Below are 18564 nucleotides of genomic sequence, written 5' to 3'. Positions count from 1 at the left end.
CACTCTGTGGCACTCTTTAAGACCAGTAACTTTCAAATTCACGTGCAAGCTAAGCGTTTTGGGAGTCTATCAATTTAAAGTATATGATCTTTTAAAAGTTAAGCATAAAGCATCCTTTAAATTTTAAGTCAAATTAAGAACGATGAACATTTGCCATTTCCAACTGAATCTCCATTAAAATAAGATATAAAAAGAGAAACTACAAGGACACCTTGAAAAGGAAATTAAATAATAAATGAAGAAAACCAAAATCTAAAGTAAATAACTAGAAGAGACACCTGAAGCCTGGAAAGTGGGATTAGAAAGACTACTGCACCAACCCTTTCCACCCTCCATAGTAGTTACTCAGAGCGCCTGCTGGCTGGCTCAGCCCATAGGGCATCTAGAACTCTTGACCAAGGGCCAGGAGTTCAAGCCCCATGGTGGACATGGAGCCTACTTTAAAAAGTAAAATGAAAAAATAAGGATGCTCTACCAAAACCATTACAAAGATTAAAAGGCTGATACCCGCTCATTCCCATCGAAGTATTTGGAACTACAGCCTCATCAAAGACAGTAATTCTCCTAATCAATATAAGAGAGGGTAAAAAAAAAAAACTTTGAGTAAACAATGCATGGGTGAAAGGGGTTTCTTCAAACTTCAAGCAATGATGGAAAACTTCCAAGAGCGTCAAACCAAAGGCCCAAGAACAGACAGACTTTGAACAGGAGAACAAAATCTCCCCCAAGAACATTGCCCCATACTAGAGACTCCCTAGAGAACAGACCCAGTCTACCCAGGGCCCAGAACAAGACAAATTATAAAATTTCAGGAAACCAGCAATAGGGCACTCTTAATCAGTTCTCAGGAAAATTGGTCCTAGACAAACACATGAAAATCTAAACAGAGTAAGCCAGAAAGGGCACAATTAAAATTCTGAGAAGATTTAGCAGCAGTGAATTGTGTCAAAAATGGACTTTTCAGGGCGCCTGGGTGGCTCAGTGGGTTGAACGGCTGCCTTCGGCTCAGGTCATAATCCCAGACTTCCAGGATCGAGTCCCACGTTGGGCTCCCAGCTCCTTGGGGAGTCTGCTTCTCCCTCTGCCCGTCTCCTCTCTCACGCGCTCTCATTCATTCTCTCAAATAAATAAATAAAATCTTTATAAAAAAAAAAAGGACTTAAAAGTAGTCAGAAAATTCTTCCTCCAGGTATTAGCCAACTACTGGGAGACACCACAGCAAAACAAGAGGAAGAAGAGTAATCTAACAGAACGATCATACAATTGGCACAGGGTAAAACAGATAAAAGATGCCAAGAATTAGCCCCTAAATGTCCTCCTGTAACCACCACATGCAATAAATCAATCTTTCTCCTACAGATTTAAAAATGTGTAAATTATGCACATTTTTGGGCAAACTAAAAAAAGTCAACAGAATTCGTCCTTTAGAAATTGAAAAAAGTCAACAGAATTCGTTCCCCTTTAGATGAAGAACCCACGTTGAGAAAAGCTGCTGCAACATGTTCAACATGCCAGATTTTACCAGTAAAAACTGGGCTAAAGTGGATAGCTGGTCTGAACACTTGGAAACACGCCTACATGGTCATAATTATCATCTGTTATTAAGAAGTGGGAAGTTTTAAACATGTAATGCTCAAGATGAAAAATAGATGGGTTAACTCCAAGAAGCAGATCTATTTGGAGGGGTAGGGAAGGGATTTTAGGATAGTATTTGACACTTTTTTTAAACTATATACACTTATTTCTTTGACAAAGTATAAGAAGGGTAAATAACAGAAAGAGAAACAGTGCTACTTTATTAAAATACTGAGTTTATTTCACATGTATATTTTTGTCTCCCCACCATTTCCATTTGTCTGACCACCACTACTACTATGTCCTATCATAACATTCCATACATACTTAAAACCAAGCAAAGGGTGGAGTTCCATCTTTAAAAACTAAACAGGCATTTTGGACAACACATTCTTGGCAATGGAACCTGGACAACATTTATCAGACACGGTAGGGAAAGTTCTCACTCTGCATTATAAAAAGGACAGCCAGATATCAACTGTTACAGAAATGAAATAAGACGGAAAATTTTAACAAACTGTTTAAACTATTTTCTTAAAGAGACTTCCTCCACTGCCAGAGATCTTGAATAGCCTGGAAAAAAAAGAAATGCAGTTAAAGAACCACAACACTTCATAGACACCAATAAATTAAACCATGTCTCTTTGTACAGTTCAACATATCTATTTTTCATCTTACCACCAAAAAGGTTCACTACATAATTAAGAACTAATTTCAACCAAATATATACTCAGACATAATTTATTTCAAATACTTCAAATCAGACTAAAATCATGTGAATCTTTGTAATTAGAGTCAATGGTACTAGTATGTACCTAAGAGCTTAGATAAATGAAATGCAAGAGTAGGTAAGCCAGATAGGCCAATGTAATCTGCTTTAGGGCTGCCAGATTTAACATGGAGAAATACAGAACACACAGTTAAACACATTTATTTCTAAGCCTATGGGACACATACTAAAAAAAATTATATTTACTTGAAACACACCAGATTAACTACTCACACTTGCTCTTATCTGGTTTGTTAAATCACTGAATACCAATCTTCCAAGACATAATCTGTTTTCCATTCTTAAAATCTAATGATTTGATGTTGTCTACTGACAAAAGAGCATGTCTGTCCATTTCTCTGTCCTCCTCTAACACATGATGAAATTCTTACTTATTCTCATGCTAGTATTAACATCCATGTAAAAGAATCATTATTCAAATGACAGTCTTGGCTAAGTATAGTTATTAATTATCCAGTTCAAGTTGGCATTTCTTTTCCTATTCATAGATAACCTTCTTTTATAAAGGCATCTTGAGATGCCCAGCTGATCAGTTGGTGGAGTGTGTTACTCTTGATCTTGGGGTTGTGGTACAATTCCTGCAATGGATGGGAGGTACTTAAGAAAAAAAACCTTTAAAACTATGAATAAAAATAATAGCCTTAATGTTTGTCAACTCTACAGCCTTTAACAAGTTTCTTTTAAGACAACAGGAGTACCTTAGAGTAAGTTTTTTGAACTTCTCTGCATTTACATAATCCTACTGCTAAACGTAGGCTTTATTCAATTAACCATTTAAAAATGTCACTAAGGGGGTGCCTGGGTGGCTCAGTGGGTTAAAGCCTCTGCCTTCGGCTCAGGTCATGGTCTCAGGATCCTGGGTTCGAGCCCCGCATCAGGTTTCTCTCTGCTCAGCAGGGAGCCTGCCTCTCACTCTCTCTCTCTGCCTGCCTCTCTACTTGTGATCTCTGTCAAATAAATAAATAAAATCTTTTTTAAAAAAAAGATCACTAAGAACATTTAGAATTTTTTCTTCAGAAGTATGATTTCCAGGGCTTCAAATAGGAGTCTTGAAAAATACCATTACTCAACAGCCACAGGGTTTCAAACACAAAGGAACGGAGTATCAAACGTTGAGTAAATCTCACAAAGATCCTCCCTCAGTTCAATATAAATGCTGAAGAACAATCTCATGACACTCAAGTCAAAAGTAACATAGGACGCCACCGGGGCAGTGCTATGCAGAATATGAGAACTGCAAAACACCTTTCGTAGTATCATCACTGCTTTGAGTAAACATTTTATCTTTACAAAAACATTCACCAAAATTTCATCTGTTGTTTCTCCACAAAAGGCAGTACAATTGTTTTCATTAACTCTTAATTCAAGAGCGTTTGCAAAGATTTGCTAGTATTTCTCAAATCCCATCTGGAAGGGATTTTATTAGCCAAATCCTCAGAAGCAACTCTTTTTCACTAGAAAAACTGCACAAGCAATGGAAAAAATTGTTTATACATTGTGACCTGTATCTGTTAAGTATGCTGTAAAAACGTGAGGCATATTTATAGTTTTGATAAATCTATGTAATAGTGAGCAGAACTACTTTTGAATATTGCAGAAATTTCATCCTTGCACTTAAGAATAGGCTTTCAGTCTTAGACTCAGAAAATACTTCTGAAAGCAGGAATTCAGTCATTTCAGCTACCAAGACTGATATACTGGGTGGAAGTTCTTTACATCTTCGGTTATTTTTTCTTCCTCTGAACTGTTCTTAATTCCCGGTTTATTTCACCACTTCCTTTGGTACTAGTGGAAGAAATCTTTTGTTTTGTGCTTCCCTGTTAGTAAATGCTGGTTTACATCTTACTTTCCACTACACGATATTGAACTAATAGCTGCATACTGCAGTTTCACAAGATTTTTGTGTAACAGATGTCCACTATTCAGAAAATTCACACTTGTACTTTGGGGTTCAAATATACACAAACAGAACAGCAACCAAGAGTACAAAACTGAATTTCATCATTTCACAGCCATGTCAATTATGGCTGACCTCATAAATAGTAGTGTTGAAATACTGAATGGGTTTCAAACTGGACATAAACAGTACTGCCATTTAAGTCATAACTGGCAGAAAATAAACTCAAACTGACAAAATTTCCTCGTTTACTGAGAAAAGTTGAGGCTTGGGGATTCTTGACAAAAGCCGTTTAACAGAGTGTTCTGTATATAGAAGACGCCTAGGAACCTTACCTGTTTTTACGTTTTCCTTTATAATCTGAGTCAGCAACCATAAATAAGACAATAAAAATAAATGCATTTTTTTTCTATTGACAAAATAACACATAATACAAAACTTAACAGATGACTCAAACTAAGATATCGAATATTAACTACAATTTGGCTTCTTGCTTCCAGATTTTACACTTTAGGTTGATTTCAGCAAAATGTGCTTCCCCTAAGACCTATGCAGAAAATGGTCTTTTCTGCCAACTCACAAGAAAGTCCAAGTCCAGACTACCTCTAATACTCAAATGGAGCAGCAAGGAAACCACAGAATACTACTTCCTTAATCAACAAAGCACCAAAATTAAAAGTGAGTTCAGGAACCAAAAAGATAATTTACCCACTATTATCAAAAGCTGAGAAAAAAAGAACTGAAGAGTTATCTTCTCAATCTCTACCAACTAAATCCTTAAAAGTTTCCATGTATTTAATCTGAAGTATTGTCTGTGGTTAGGAACCTTTTAAAAGAAGCCAATACTTAAATTAAAAGAATCATAAGTAAGTCACAGTAAAATATTTGATCTTATGTCCTGAAAATTCAGTTACCTCTTGGTCAGTCATCCGGAAGCAATTCTTCACATAATTGATGAACTTGGCTTCCACTTTGGGAAGAGAACCACCCTAGGAGACAAAAGCATTATTAAGGTTAAGTACAAAAACACTGTTTTTGAGATATTATGAAATTTCTCACAGATTTTCATGCTATTTACAAACATCACTGGTTCATTTCTTATCAATTCAACTCTTTCATTTTAATACTATTTTTAGGCCAGAAACACCTACTGGGCAACAAGATGTAAGAGCTAGGTCTTCCATTAAGGAGAGTTCATGATGTAATGTACATTGGGTGTAAGACTGATGAATCACTGAACTCTACCTCTGAAACTAACACACTGTGTTAATCAATTGAATTTAAAGTTAAAAGGGGGGAAAAAACCTTAGGTCTTTCACAGTAGTCCCATACTACTACGTTTATCAGTCTCGAATTCTCTCCAATTTTAGACGATATGTTTTGTCTAAAAATACAAAATATAAGCTAAACTTGAGATTCTTCAGACCCTCAAATGTCAACTGTCTGACTACTATATTATATATACCACCCAGAACCAAATACAAAACAAATGTATATCCTTTTTTGAGTACCACATACAAAGAAATCGAAATTGTTTTAATACTTACTAAAAACCTAGGTTCAGCACAATGCTAGCCTGGGAGTCAGTTCAGGACGTTTATGAAGTCGAATGGAAGGGAAAATTAGCCCCACATTTCACTAATTATAACTTGGAACCTCCTTCATCAATTATGGATATGGGGAAGAAATCATTAATACTACTAGCACCAAATTATTTTCAAAATATTTCATCACCAAGTATTTCTAAAATAGCAATTACCGCAAAATACCCTTAGATGTTCATATTCAACACTACTTCTGAATTATCTTTTTTACACTAAGTATATCCCTTTTGTTTCCTCTTTTTATAACTAAATTTTAATTTTCATTTAACCTCAATTTTCTACACATTTTAAAAGATCAAGGTCTCAAAATGCCAAAGGAATCATGGCACGAACAGTTTAGGGATCAGACATATGGTATAAAATAGTTAAACTACCTCTATAACCTAGAAAATAAACCTTACTGTATTTTCCAATTTTTAAATTATTGTCACATACATTCTTATTTGATTCATTAAAATATTTATTGAGCAGCTAGGGAGATACAGAAGTGATTGAAACATCGTCAAGAGTGAGGCAATTGCACACATAATAGAAAGCCAAGTGTAAGGGGTCACTGAAATCACAGCAGTCAAAAGAAATGTGCTTTAGGAGATCAAGAATGAGATTGCTTCCAGCCTGGAAGGGGGTGTGGGTGGGTGGCAAATCAGGAAAGGGAATTTGAAACTTCAGTCTGGATTGTTGATGACAGTCAGTATGGACTATATTTGTCTCTCCTTTTCCTCTCTCCCCAGCTTTGGGCTTAATTTACCAGTAGTGCCCAGGACTGTTCAATTCGCCTGTAATTAAATCAAGGAGATAGGACCATATTAAAATGGGGGGGGGGGGGGATCTAAAAGATGTCATTTTAGCATTGTATCCAAGGGATAAAAATACAGCTGTGTTACCAGAACCTAGAAAGGTATACCATAGAAACAAAGCATAAATGAACACATCCTGGTTCTAAACATTATTTTTCCAACTGACTCTTCACTGCAGAAGGACATCTAGCAAAGCCAGGCCAAAACTTAGAAAGCACGGGAAAAACACGGGGAAAGGAGAGTCATCAACTTTTCATCACCATCCCGTCTTTAATCTCACTAATTGGGGTCTTATATCGCAATTCACAGAATTATAGACTTTCTCAAATGTTTCAAAACATTTGAAACTATTTACTCCATATTCTACAAGTCCAAGTTCACTAGGGTTTAATTGAGCTCACCAATCAAGCAACACGATGTGAGCTAACTTCTCACATTTCCACTAAGACAAAAGGCCTTTAAATTTAAGCATTATTAAAGATTCAAGATATTTTCACATATATTGACCAGTAATATCTCAGTATAAAAAGCAAACAGAAAAAGACATTTTCCAATTTGCTGGAGTCAGTCATGACTCCAGTATTTTTTTTAGCTACACCACCAAGCAACAACACTGTCTCCACTTTTCCAGTGGCTTACAATTTTATAAAACCCAAACGCCCTCTGCTGGTTCTGTAGCATCTTACAACCAAAAAAACAAGCAAAGGAATCTAGTGAACTTTTAAAATTAATATATAATGTATTATTTATTTCAGGGGTACAGGTCTGTGAATCATCAGTCTTACACAATTCACAGCACTCACCACAGCACACATTTAAAATCAGAATGAACCTTAAAACAAATTTAGTTGTATTTCTTTTATAAAATAAAATACAAGTAAATTCAAGTACATACCAAAAAAAATCATGAAATTAGAAACAAATGTGAAAAAACAAGTAATCCATTTCTGAAAACAAAACATCAGAAAAACACAAAAGGGGTAGGTGTAGCAAGAAAAGAAAAAAAAAAAGGAGCAATCTAGTTCCAAGCCTTCACAACAGTATTACCTTAACATAGGGAAGAATAAACCTATCTAGTTCTTAAAGATCCTTTTACTCACTTTTTCTATACTTGCTTGCATTTTTGCTTTAATGTCTTCTACAGAACTAGGTCCTTTCGGTGTCTTGGGAGTCTTTTCCTGTTTTTTGAAAGATTCTTGACCCTGGGCGGGGTGTGGGGGGAGAAAAAAGATGAACTTCAAAAGGTCCTTAAGAGTATAGCTCTTAAGACCCATCCCCTATCTACCTGGTTTTTCTCAAGAAAAATCCCTCTTATTTACCATCCTTCTTTATAAAATGTACAGAGTTGCACTGTTATTTCAAATTAACATCTGAACAACTGTTTTTTATCCTTAGTATCATCCCTTAAGAAAGGAGTACTTTTGAGCTTGCTTTTGTAAATTCAACACCAGATCTGTTGTACACTTAGGTAAACTGAGAGGAAACCACTTAAAGGTTTCAAAATTAAAACCCAAAGGCCCCAAGAATGAAGCAAGTAAATGCAGCTTGATGTGCTGAAGGCCCATCCTGCAGCTTCTAATAATCTCCAAGCCCAGGCACTGTGGTTCTTTTAAGCTGTCAACACAGCTAGGGTGAAAAACTGTACCATGCCATAAAATACTTTCAACAAACTCCTTACAGGACACAACTGTTTGTAATGCAATAAAAATCTTTCTGTTAGCATCCTCCTCCACTAAAATGCCAACAGTCATACATAGGACAGTAATTACTAATAAGCATACTTTGGCTCTTTAAGACACCAATTACAAGGGTTCTCCAAACAATGTCAAATTTCAGACTAGCTTCTTCCACAGGAGAACTTTGTAGTTTTTTAACTACTACAATGGGAACTGCATTTATGTGTATGGTGTCACTTACTTTTGTTCTTGGTGTTGATGGTTTTGAGTCTTTTCCATTCTGGTTTGATTTCTGTGCATTTTTGGCTGGAGTATCTCGTACAGACTGCAATTAGAAATTAATCTTAATCACTGCCCTCTCCGAAACAACAGATAGGAGTGCAAATAAAACTTCCTTAAAACTATATATGTGGCAGTCAGGCTAAGACAAAAGCAGTTATTCTGACAAAAGGTGTAAAGAACTAATAAAGTGGGAGGAGGCCCCATGGATAAAAAAAATAGATCATTCTTCACTACTAGGAAAGTTTTTAGGATGACAACCCTACTCAGGACTAAAGTAAGTATGAGATCATCAACTCCTCCCAAGGCAGCTTTCATTAACTACAAAAGAAGTGAAAAGCACTAAAAAATTTCCTACATTTCTGTTATTAGCTATTTCGGACCTCATACCATTGTATCCTACTTACTTTCTTTACTGGAGCCTTTTCTTCAGCTTCCTCATCATCAAAATCATCATCATCATCACTACAAATGAAGAGAGTTATTAATACTGACTCAATGCACTCACATAAGCCAAAAAACTATGTAGAAATTGGATGAACCTACAAGTTTTGTCTATTAAGACAATAACTTTCAGACTTTTGGGGAATGACAAAAAGAATCAGAAGCAGGATCTTGAAGAGCTTTCTGCACGTTCATCTTCATTACAGCATTATTCACAATTTCCAAGAGGTGAAGCAACCCAAATATCCATTAACAAATACGTAAGAAAATGTGATATACACAAATTAATGGAATATTCATAGTTATTACTACAATATTCAGATTTTTTGGGTAAGATTTGAGGGAGACAGAGCAAGCATGGAGTGGAACCCTCTAAATCTCAGGACCCTGAGGATCATGACTGACCTGAAATCAAGAGTCAGACACTTAAACTGAGCCACCCAGGCACCCATGGAATATTCACTTTTTTTTTTTTTAAATAAAGACTTTATTTGATAGATATCACAAGTAGGCAGAGAGGCAAGCAGACAGAGAGGAGGAAGCAGGCTCCCTGCTAAGCAGAGAGCCCGATGTGGGGCTCGATCCCAGGACCCTGGGATCTTGACCTGAGCCAAAGGCAGACGCTTTATCCCCCTGAGCCACCCAGGCACCCCTGGAATATTCACTTTTAAAGGAAATCTGTTACATGCTAAACAAAGACGAACCTTAAAAAGACGGTTAACTGAAACAGAACAGTCACAGAAAGACATACTACATGATCCCACTTAATGAGGCATCAAAAGTAATCTTTATACTCTTAAGAATCCAAAGTGGATCGGTGGTTGCCAGGCGGCTCCAGACAGGTGGAGAATGGTAGAAAGGAGTTTTCATTCAGTAAGTATAATTTTCAATATTAAATAGGTAAGAGTTTAAGATTTATTACACAACAGTATAAATATGGTTAGCACTCCTGAACTACACACTTAAAAGATGGTTAAGATGATAAACACTGTTCTTTTACAAATAAATGAGTTAAAAAATTGGAGGTCGTAGTTTAAATAATTAAATTAAATAGAAACATATCTTGTATTCACACATCAGTAGAAATATTCTAAAGTGGCAATTCCAAAATAATCTATAGATTCATCACAGTCCATAAAGTCCCAACTGACTTCTCTGTAGAAAATGATCCTAAAATTTGTATCAAAATTGAAGAACCTGAAGCAGCCAAAACAATCTTGAAAAAGAACAAAGTTGGAGGATTCACCTAGTGTTTTCAAAGAAACCCACAAAAACTATGAAGCAACAGAACTCAAACTGTGTTTTACCAGCACTTAATAATACACACACATTAATAAAACTGGAGAGCCCAGAAATAAACCCACGTATTTATAGTAATTGTATTTTCAACAGTGATCACACTGTTAATTCAATGGCAAAGAAGCCTAACAAGTGGTGCTGGGACAACTGGAAATCCACATGCAGAATCTTAAGTTGGTCCCCCTAACTTCACACCATACACAAAAACGGACTCAGAAATCTATCAAAGATCTAAATATAAAACATAGTAAAGGTTTCACTAGAGTTGGCAATTGCTTCTTATGTTAATACCAAATGCACAAGCAGCAAAATAAATAAAATGGACTTCACAAGTCATTAAAAACAAAAACTTAAGCTTATGTGACACTGTATGGTCAACCATGCTTCAATTACAAAGAAAGCAATGAGGATAACTAAAAACTTTTGTGCAAAGGATACCACTCAAGAGTAGAAGACAACCAACAGAATGGAAGAAAATATTTGTATCTGATAAGGTGCTTGTCCCGAAACAAAAAATAACCTCTTACAACTCAAATAATACCAAGACAAGTACTAGTAATACTACAACATGCATGATTCTTTTAAGACTCAAGACATCAATCACATACTATATGTAAAATTCCATTTACAAGAAATATCCAAAATAGGCAAATCCATAAAAGACAAAGTACATTACTGGTTGAGTAGAGCTGGAGAATATAAAGGTAAGTTATAATATGGTTTATTTCTGAAGGAATGAAATGGTCTGAAATTGTGGTGATGACTGCACAACTATGCAATGTAAGAACCACTGAATTGCGCATTCTAATTCTAAACTGGTGAATTTTAGGGAAAAATTTGAAAAGTTCATGTAAGTATTAGCTAATAGCAAATCTAATTTATATTTTAATTACCTCAAAAACTAACTTTTATACTAACCAAAATGTTTTTTTCTTTTCCACACTAGTTTCTGAAATAAGCAATTTCATCTACTTGCACCAAGAAAACACCCATCTTTCCAGAACTGGGGTAAATTAAGGACTGCCAAATATCATGTAGTACAGGCAAAGCTATATATACACTGTCCTTAGTGATTCTGTCAATTTTGGCTTTAGAACCCAATCCCTGTTATGTTCTTCCCCACACTAGAAACAAGATGACAAGAATTTCTATAAAACCAATTATCACATGCAGTTTTAAGTATCCCTACCAATACATTTCTCTGACCACCCACCCTTTCTTCCCTTATATGAAACCTTAGTAATCTGAACCTTAACATCTGTATATATTTATTTCACTCCTCCCTCACTACCCAACTTAAAGACACAACTTAGAGGAAACATGGAAGAACACAAACTCTTCTACACTGTGGCTGTATCAAGAAACCCATTTTGGGGTGGCTGGGTGGCTCAGTGGGTTAATTAAGCCTCTGCCTTCTTCTCAGGTCATGATCCCAGGGTCCTGGGATCAAGCCCAGCATCAGGCTCTCTGCTCAGCAGGGAGCCTGCTTCCTTTCCTCTCTCTCTCTCTGCCTGCCTCTCTGCCTATTTGTGATCTGTCTGTCAAATAAATAAATAAAATCTTTAGGAAAAAAAAAGAAACACCCATTTTAAAGACAGGAAATCTTTCAAAACCCAAGCAGAATAAAGACAACAACTGGGTCCCACTCCAAAGCCTTCCTAGAAGGGATTGTTTCCTCACTGAATAGGTTATTGGACATAAACAGTAAACCTACACAAAGGCAATGTGAGGTCAAGGACTAAGTAAAAGTCAAAACACATATACCATTCGGGTTTCTCATTTCTATTTTTTTTTTAAGATTTTTATTTATTTGACAGACAGAGATCACAAGTAGGTGGAGAGTCAGGCAGAGAGAGGGAGAGGGAAGCAGGCTCCCTACTGAGCAGAGCGCCCGATGTGGGGCTCGATTCCAGGACCCCGGGATCATGACCCGAGCCAAAGGCAGAGGCTTTAACCCACTGAGCCACCCAGGCGCCCCATCTCATTTCTATTTTAAGTCCATTTCCCATTCTTCTCCTGGGGTGTATCATTTTAATTCTGACTAATAAAAACTATTCCCCAAAGTTGTTAACAGTGAAACAACTATATGGTTTCTAAGTCTGATATGCAGGTAATCCTGCATTTTTTTAAGCATTCAACTCTTTCGTCTTTTCATACTTTAGAGCCTTCACCGCCATGCTTAAATGGCTTTTTTAATAACTACCAGCTTGGCTAGTTGAGGTTACTGAAAACCTAACTCTCATATTTGATCATTACCTAGTATGTGTTTGACCTTAAATTCTTCTTGAATTATGTTTATATATATATATATATATATATATATACACACATACATATATATATGTATATATATGGACCAACCTGGGAACTCAGGAAAAAAGCTGACAGATAATTAAAAGTTCAACTTATCAAAAGTTACTGATATTACTGCACATAGGAAAGACCAATTACAAACAACATTTTATTTTTTAGGTGCATATAACTCTACCTCAGCCTGATCAAGTTTAATAGACCTATCATTAAATTGTTTCCATCCCAATTTTAAATCCTCCACGAACATCCTTATTCTTTTTAAATACTGTATTTACAGGAAAGAGCTCAAAAGAGAATGTGACAAAGAGAGACAGGGTGCCAGTAAGCACACACACATGAGCACCCACGAGCAGGGGAAGGTGCAGAAGCAGATTCCCTGCTAAGGAGCCTGATCCCAAGACCCTGGAATCATGACCTGAGCCAAAGGCAGACACCCAGCTGACTGAGCCACCCAAGCACCCATTCTTTTTTTTTATTCATTTATTTGACAGATAGAGAGATCACAAGTAAGCAGAGGCAGGCAGAGAGGGAGAAGCAGGCTCCCTGCTGAGCAGAGAGCCCGACATGGGGCTGGATCCCAGGACGCTGAGACCAAGCCCCAAGCCAAAGGGAGAAGCTTAACCCACCGAGCCACCCAGGCGCCCTCCAAACATCCATTCTTAATCTCTTTTAGAAGAATCTTATTTTACCACTAAGGACCAAAGGACCAAAGAATCCTAAGCCAAAATCCTTTGTGAGGGGAAAAAAATCATGAAGTAACAACTTACAAATGAATGTAGCTGGAATTATTCAGATTCTTTCTACCCAAACCATTTATCATATAGCGTTCAATAAAAAACATACCAGCAGACCTGTTATCACAGGTTCACTAACTCTTCCTCAGAAAAACGCTAGTCAGGGCGCCTGGGTGGCTCAGTGGGTTAAAGCCTCTGCCTTCAGTTCAGGTTAGGATCCCAGGGTCCTGGGATTGAGCCCCACGTCGGGATCTCTGCTCAGCAGGGAGCCTGCTTCCTCCTCTCTCTCTCTGCCTGCCTCTCTGCCTACTTGTGTTCTGTCAGTCAAATGAATAAATAAATTCTTTAAAAAAAAAAAAAAAAGCTAGTCAAATACATTTGGGAAATACTGCATATTCTTTTAAAATCTGCAATACACTGCAGCACTGTAAAGGCTCTTAATCCCGTAACATTCTTTAATTCAGCTATTTTAACCCGAAATAACAACCACTGGCCATTTACCCTTTAATTATATGAATTTCACAGGACGACTCTAGTAAATAATTTCCATAAACTACCCCCAGACATCTGTCAAGCTTCTAAGAGCATACTACTTATACTTACTCTTCATCATCATCGTCATCATCATCATCTTCATCATCATCTTCATCAGCAGCAAGTTTTACTTTTTTCTTAAAGGAAAAAAATATATATATAAATATATACACCCTTATACTCCTGAACAAGTACTAGCCTTTATCACAAACTAAAGGCCAGAGTAAGATATCCGCCATATTTCACCTACCTGAGGAACCTTGCTACCACTTCCAGGGGCAGAACGCTTTCCAGATATACTAAGGAGCTTCACGTCCTCTTCCTCTTCATCTTCTGACTCTGCATCTTCCTCCACAGCTAAAATAAATTTATTATCCACTATTAAAACTCAAGTGACGAGGAAGAACTCAGGAAAAAAAGGCGTAACATACAGTAGTGAGCATTTAAAAACAAAAATCTGCTAGAAAAACAGCAAACGGCACAGAAATTTTTTTAAAAAGGACTTTCCAAGGCTAATACTCTCCTAGGTTTTAATGGGGGGGGGGGGGCTTTTCCAGTTATTTCCATGTGAATGATTATGAAGACAAGAGTATTAGAACTACTAAACAAAGTTCAAACAGGGAACAAAGCAACTGCATTTGAGAACGAATAGCCTAATACATAATAACATACCTACTAAGTGCTGTCCACTAATATGCACAGGCCCTGAACCACATTTCAACCGTAGGACCACAGGTGGTGTTATTTCAAAGCCCCCAAGGGAAACCTAAAAAGGAGAAAATTTTTAAGGTTAAATGTTCAGTATAAAAACCTGTTCACGACAAACTTGGAAAAATGTTTGCATTAATAGGCATTACAGGCAAACTCAAGCCAAATGAACAAACCAGTGAACCCGTTTTTCCACTTCTGACAAACAAGTAGCAAACCACTATGTTCAAGCATTGAACATTCAACCCCACAGTGAAAGAAGACACAGCTACTGCTACTAGTAAGAACCAAAGGAAATTCCTCCTTTCTAAGTCCCTGGTCTAAGTTAAATGACATCTATTTTAATACAACAGAATCGGACCTTGACATAAATTCCCAAGTTTAAGTGCCCTTACCGTTGGCTGTACAGACATTTTCAAAGTTGCCAGTGTGACTTTAATTGGACTGCCTTCATAATTCATTGCCTCTGCTTCAACAATGTGCAATTCATCCTTTGCACCAGCTCCTAAACTGACCTGTAAACAAAAAGAGTATTTCAGCTTAAGTTTGCATTTTACAATCCTCCAAAATTTGTCTTCTAAGAAAAAAAGGCAATTATAAAACTATTATTACCACTGATAAAAAACTTTATTGTGCACAACATTCAAGTTTTATGTCGCCTTACCAATCAATTTCTAATATCTGATACATTTGAATAAATGCATAGAAATGTATTTGATGGCATAGTGGTGGGAGGTATCAGTTACCCACAGTATGGATCACCTAACATTTACTGGCCGCCTATCACAAGTTAGGCAGTAAGGCTATAGGCCTTACTGTTGAGTACAAGAAAGATTCATCACTGTCCTAAAGGGTTTTATAATGCAGCCAAAGAAACAAAGTACATAAATATGGAAAGTTGAACATTAATGTGACTGAACTTCACATGATTACCAACTGACAGGTAAAGATGCCAAGTGCACTATCCCGTATATACACTACTCAGTTATAAAAAAAATATTATCAAAGTGTTAAGTCACAAAAAGAAATAGGCTGATAACAAGAAAAAGTTTATTTTGGAAAATGTAAATACCGTTCTTAAAGATAACTGGTGCTCATTTTCATCATTATCCACTTTAAAGTGATAATCCTTGTCAGCCTTTAGTTCACAACCTGTAAATAAAACAAAAAACAACAAAGAATATCACTGAAAGATGACTGAACAAGTTTTCTACTGTTCTAGCTACCAAAAGGCAGGGCAGAAGTAGCTCTTCCTGGATTTCTTGAACAATTGTCTGTGAACATCAAATAACATCCACACATGGCTTTATAAATTCCACTTTCCCACTATACTATCTCATTTTTTACTACACTACTATTACCACTTTTGGTAGAAACAGGCCCGAAGACCGAGTAAATCTGGAACTGAAACCTGTATCTGAAACTAAGTCTAATGTACAATATTGATAAAATCCTACTATTTAAAAAAAAATGAATTATCTACCTAAGCACCCAAGTGGCAAACTGAAAAATGAGAATGGTTACATGAACACCTACATGAACAGCTTATACTTATGAGAAAAACTACAAATGTAAAAAGAACCAAAACTTACTACAGGGATCAATATCCCTATCTGAAGTTAACAGAAATGATATACATTAAATTCTGCTCAGAAATTATATTTAAGAATAGACATATACCAAGGATAGTTCAGTAGAAAAGATTAACACAAAAATATGGTATAAACTGATCAAAAATCCTGGCTATTCAAAAGGGCTAGATATAAAAGCCTTAATGTACAGTGCGAGCTATCTACTCCCATTCCATCAACAGGCCATCAGATAACATTTTAACTAAATGATTCCATCTAACTGCCATCTAGCAGTTACTGGTATACAGACGCCTTAATGTTATCTCAATTAACAAATCTCAGCATGATATATAAAGAACAAACGTGGGGCAGGATTTGCACTTACTTCAAAGCCTGACAAAAAAAATAGAGCTTCGACAATTTCATGAGGACTGAAAACCAAAGCTGGGCTCTTTCTACTATGGTACTGCGTTCTGGAGAGGGGAGGGAAAGATTCCTAAACAGTACTAGCCCTTATTGACCCTACACACGTATCCCATCTTTTCAAAAGAGCGGTTTGCTCAACGCGTTACAGAGGGCAGTTTCCACCAGCCTCCCTCCAAAAATAAATAAATGAAATAAAGCACCAGCTCTAGAGGCAAGGGTCTTGGTTTAAATCTGCAAGCACAACCTTCGTTAAGTCACTTCAGTTCTGAGCATCAGCACCGTCATCTGCAAAGTGGGCTAACTCAATCTACCAACGTGAGAACAAAAAAAAAAGCGCTCTATAAATGAGAACTGCCATCATAGACTTTAAGCACTGAACAAAGACTCCCACAATCTTGGCTCCACCAGCCACTCTACCCAACATTTCCCGCCCAAGAGCTTCAATTAAGCACCAGGATGCCGGGCTCCGGGGTGACAAGACACCAGGTAGACCCGGATGTAGTGCCCACACCCCCTCCTTCCCCCAACCACGTGGCAACCACGTGCTCCCAGCGGTTGCGGCCTCCCCACGCCGGGCCGCGCCTCCCCTCCCCCCGCAACCGGCCGAGGCACCGGGGCTGAATATCGGCCCTAGAGCTCCGCACTCCTGAGGCCTGAGGACAACGCCAGGCTCTAAATACCCTTGCCCCCCAGAAAACAGGACCATGCCCCACCACGGATTCCCACAACCTCCAGCACCAAGGCCGGGCCCAGCATGAAAGACACCAGCCAAGAATCACAAGCCTACGAAATCACACAGCCCAAGAGAAAATCATGCCGGTGGCTCTACCGCGTGCCCCCAAATAAAGCCGAATCCTCAGCCTGTTGGTTCTACGTTACCTCAGGCCCCGGGCCTCGGATCGCTCCTGCTCCAGGCTATAGGCAGCCCCTCCTTCCACCGCTTCGAGCTCCAGCTCTCCTTTTCGGACCTCCCATTTCTTAGGCTGCAGGGCCCCGGCACCTCGCTTTCCTCCCTCAGGCCTTCCAGCGTGCCTAGCTTTCTCTACCAGCCCAGGCCTCAGGAAGATCCCCGCCCCCCCACCTCAAAGCCACCAGGCCCTGGACGGCCTCGCCCCAACCTCCCAGCACTTACCGAAAAGATAGTTCTGGGGCCTCAGGGGGCTCATGTCCATATCCATCGAATCTTCCATGGGGTGGTGGCTCGCACTTGGGTGGGAGAGAAGGCGGACGGAAATAAACGACTACTGTTCACAGAACAGCCGCGCAGGACGGAATCACACCAGGGAAAGGACGCGGGCTCCCTGCGCACATATATAGCATCGTGAAGATCTCGCGAGAGCTTCCGAAGTCCCGTCTTCGCGCGCGTGCTCGGGAGCCCCCCTCCCCCGGACGGTCCGTCTCTCGCGCAAGCGCTCTTCAACCCCACTCCTTTCCACCTCGTCCCCCACCTCCTCCAGGTACTTCGCGGGCTCCCACCGAGCACGCGCACTCCTACCCCGGCCCCACCCCTCCGCCGCGGCTGCCTGTGCGCACGCGTGCTTTCCCCCGGTAGCGCGCGCTGCCCGGTTCCAACCCGTCCACGTCCTCTCCGGCTCTGGCGGGCCGGCCTAGCGCCAGTATTCTGCGCAGCCCACCCTGCAAAATGGCGACGGCAACCCTTAGCTGTGTTAGGGAGGGCGGGCGAGCCGGTTGTAAATGAGCCAGAGAGCGGCTCGGTTCACCTTTCTCCATCACTTCGTGCCTCTCAAGTCTCCAGACAAGCATAACCACCTCGGGATTTTGACTTCCCTGAAGGTTTGGGCTCTAGAGTTCATTGTTTCCCCAAAGTTAAAGCTTCAGTTGCCAGAAACAGTGGATTACTGATTATTTCTTGGGGAGAAAAGATGTAGCTGCTGTTCGGACTTACTCAACTGCTTT

The 18564-nt window shown here is 38.7% G+C and overlaps 1 protein-coding gene across 2 annotated transcripts; it reads right to left on the bottom strand.

The window, feature by feature from the left end:
- Positions 1–1791: 1791 nt before the first annotated feature.
- NPM1 (nucleophosmin 1) lies at positions 1792–17965 on the bottom strand. 2 transcript variants are annotated; one of them, XM_059174295.1, is made up of 11 exons: positions 17780–17965; positions 15723–15802; positions 15046–15165; positions 14615–14708; positions 14193–14299; positions 14012–14079; positions 9026–9083; positions 8581–8664; positions 7764–7865; positions 5177–5251; positions 1792–2148 (listed from the first exon to the last, which is right to left on the bottom strand). In XM_059174295.1, the coding sequence occupies exons 1-11, from the start codon at positions 17835–17837 to the stop codon at positions 2110–2112; spliced, it is 885 nt and encodes a 294-aa protein (XP_059030278.1). In that variant the 5' UTR covers positions 17838–17965; the 3' UTR covers positions 1792–2109. The 2 variants fall into 2 exon arrangements, with proteins under 2 accessions (XP_059030278.1, XP_059030280.1); XM_059174297.1 differs by lacking the exons at positions 1792–2148; positions 5177–5251 and adding an exon at positions 6303–6642.
- Between the last annotated feature and the right edge of the window lie 599 nt (positions 17966–18564).

Source organism: Mustela lutreola, chromosome 5 (genome assembly GCF_030435805.1).
Source record: "Mustela lutreola isolate mMusLut2 chromosome 5, mMusLut2.pri, whole genome shotgun sequence".
In the NCBI taxonomy this organism is placed as follows: domain Eukaryota; kingdom Metazoa; phylum Chordata; class Mammalia; order Carnivora; family Mustelidae; genus Mustela; species Mustela lutreola.
This window is presented reverse-complemented; position numbering and strand designations above follow the sequence as displayed.

Bases quoted from the DNA above. Each gene is read 5' to 3' on its own strand.
- NPM1 (XM_059174295.1), bottom strand. From the start codon at position 17,837: ATGGAAGATTCGATGGATATGGACATGAGCCCCCTGAGGCCCCAGAAC. The intron at 15,166-15,722 runs GTATTTACATTT...TTTTGTTTACAG, and splicing joins ACCAGTTATCTTTAAGAACG to GTCAGTTTAGGAGCTGGTGC. The intron at 9,084-14,011 runs GTAAGTATAAGT...CTTCATTTGTAG, and splicing joins GATGACGATGATGATGAAGA to TGATGATGATGATGATTTTG.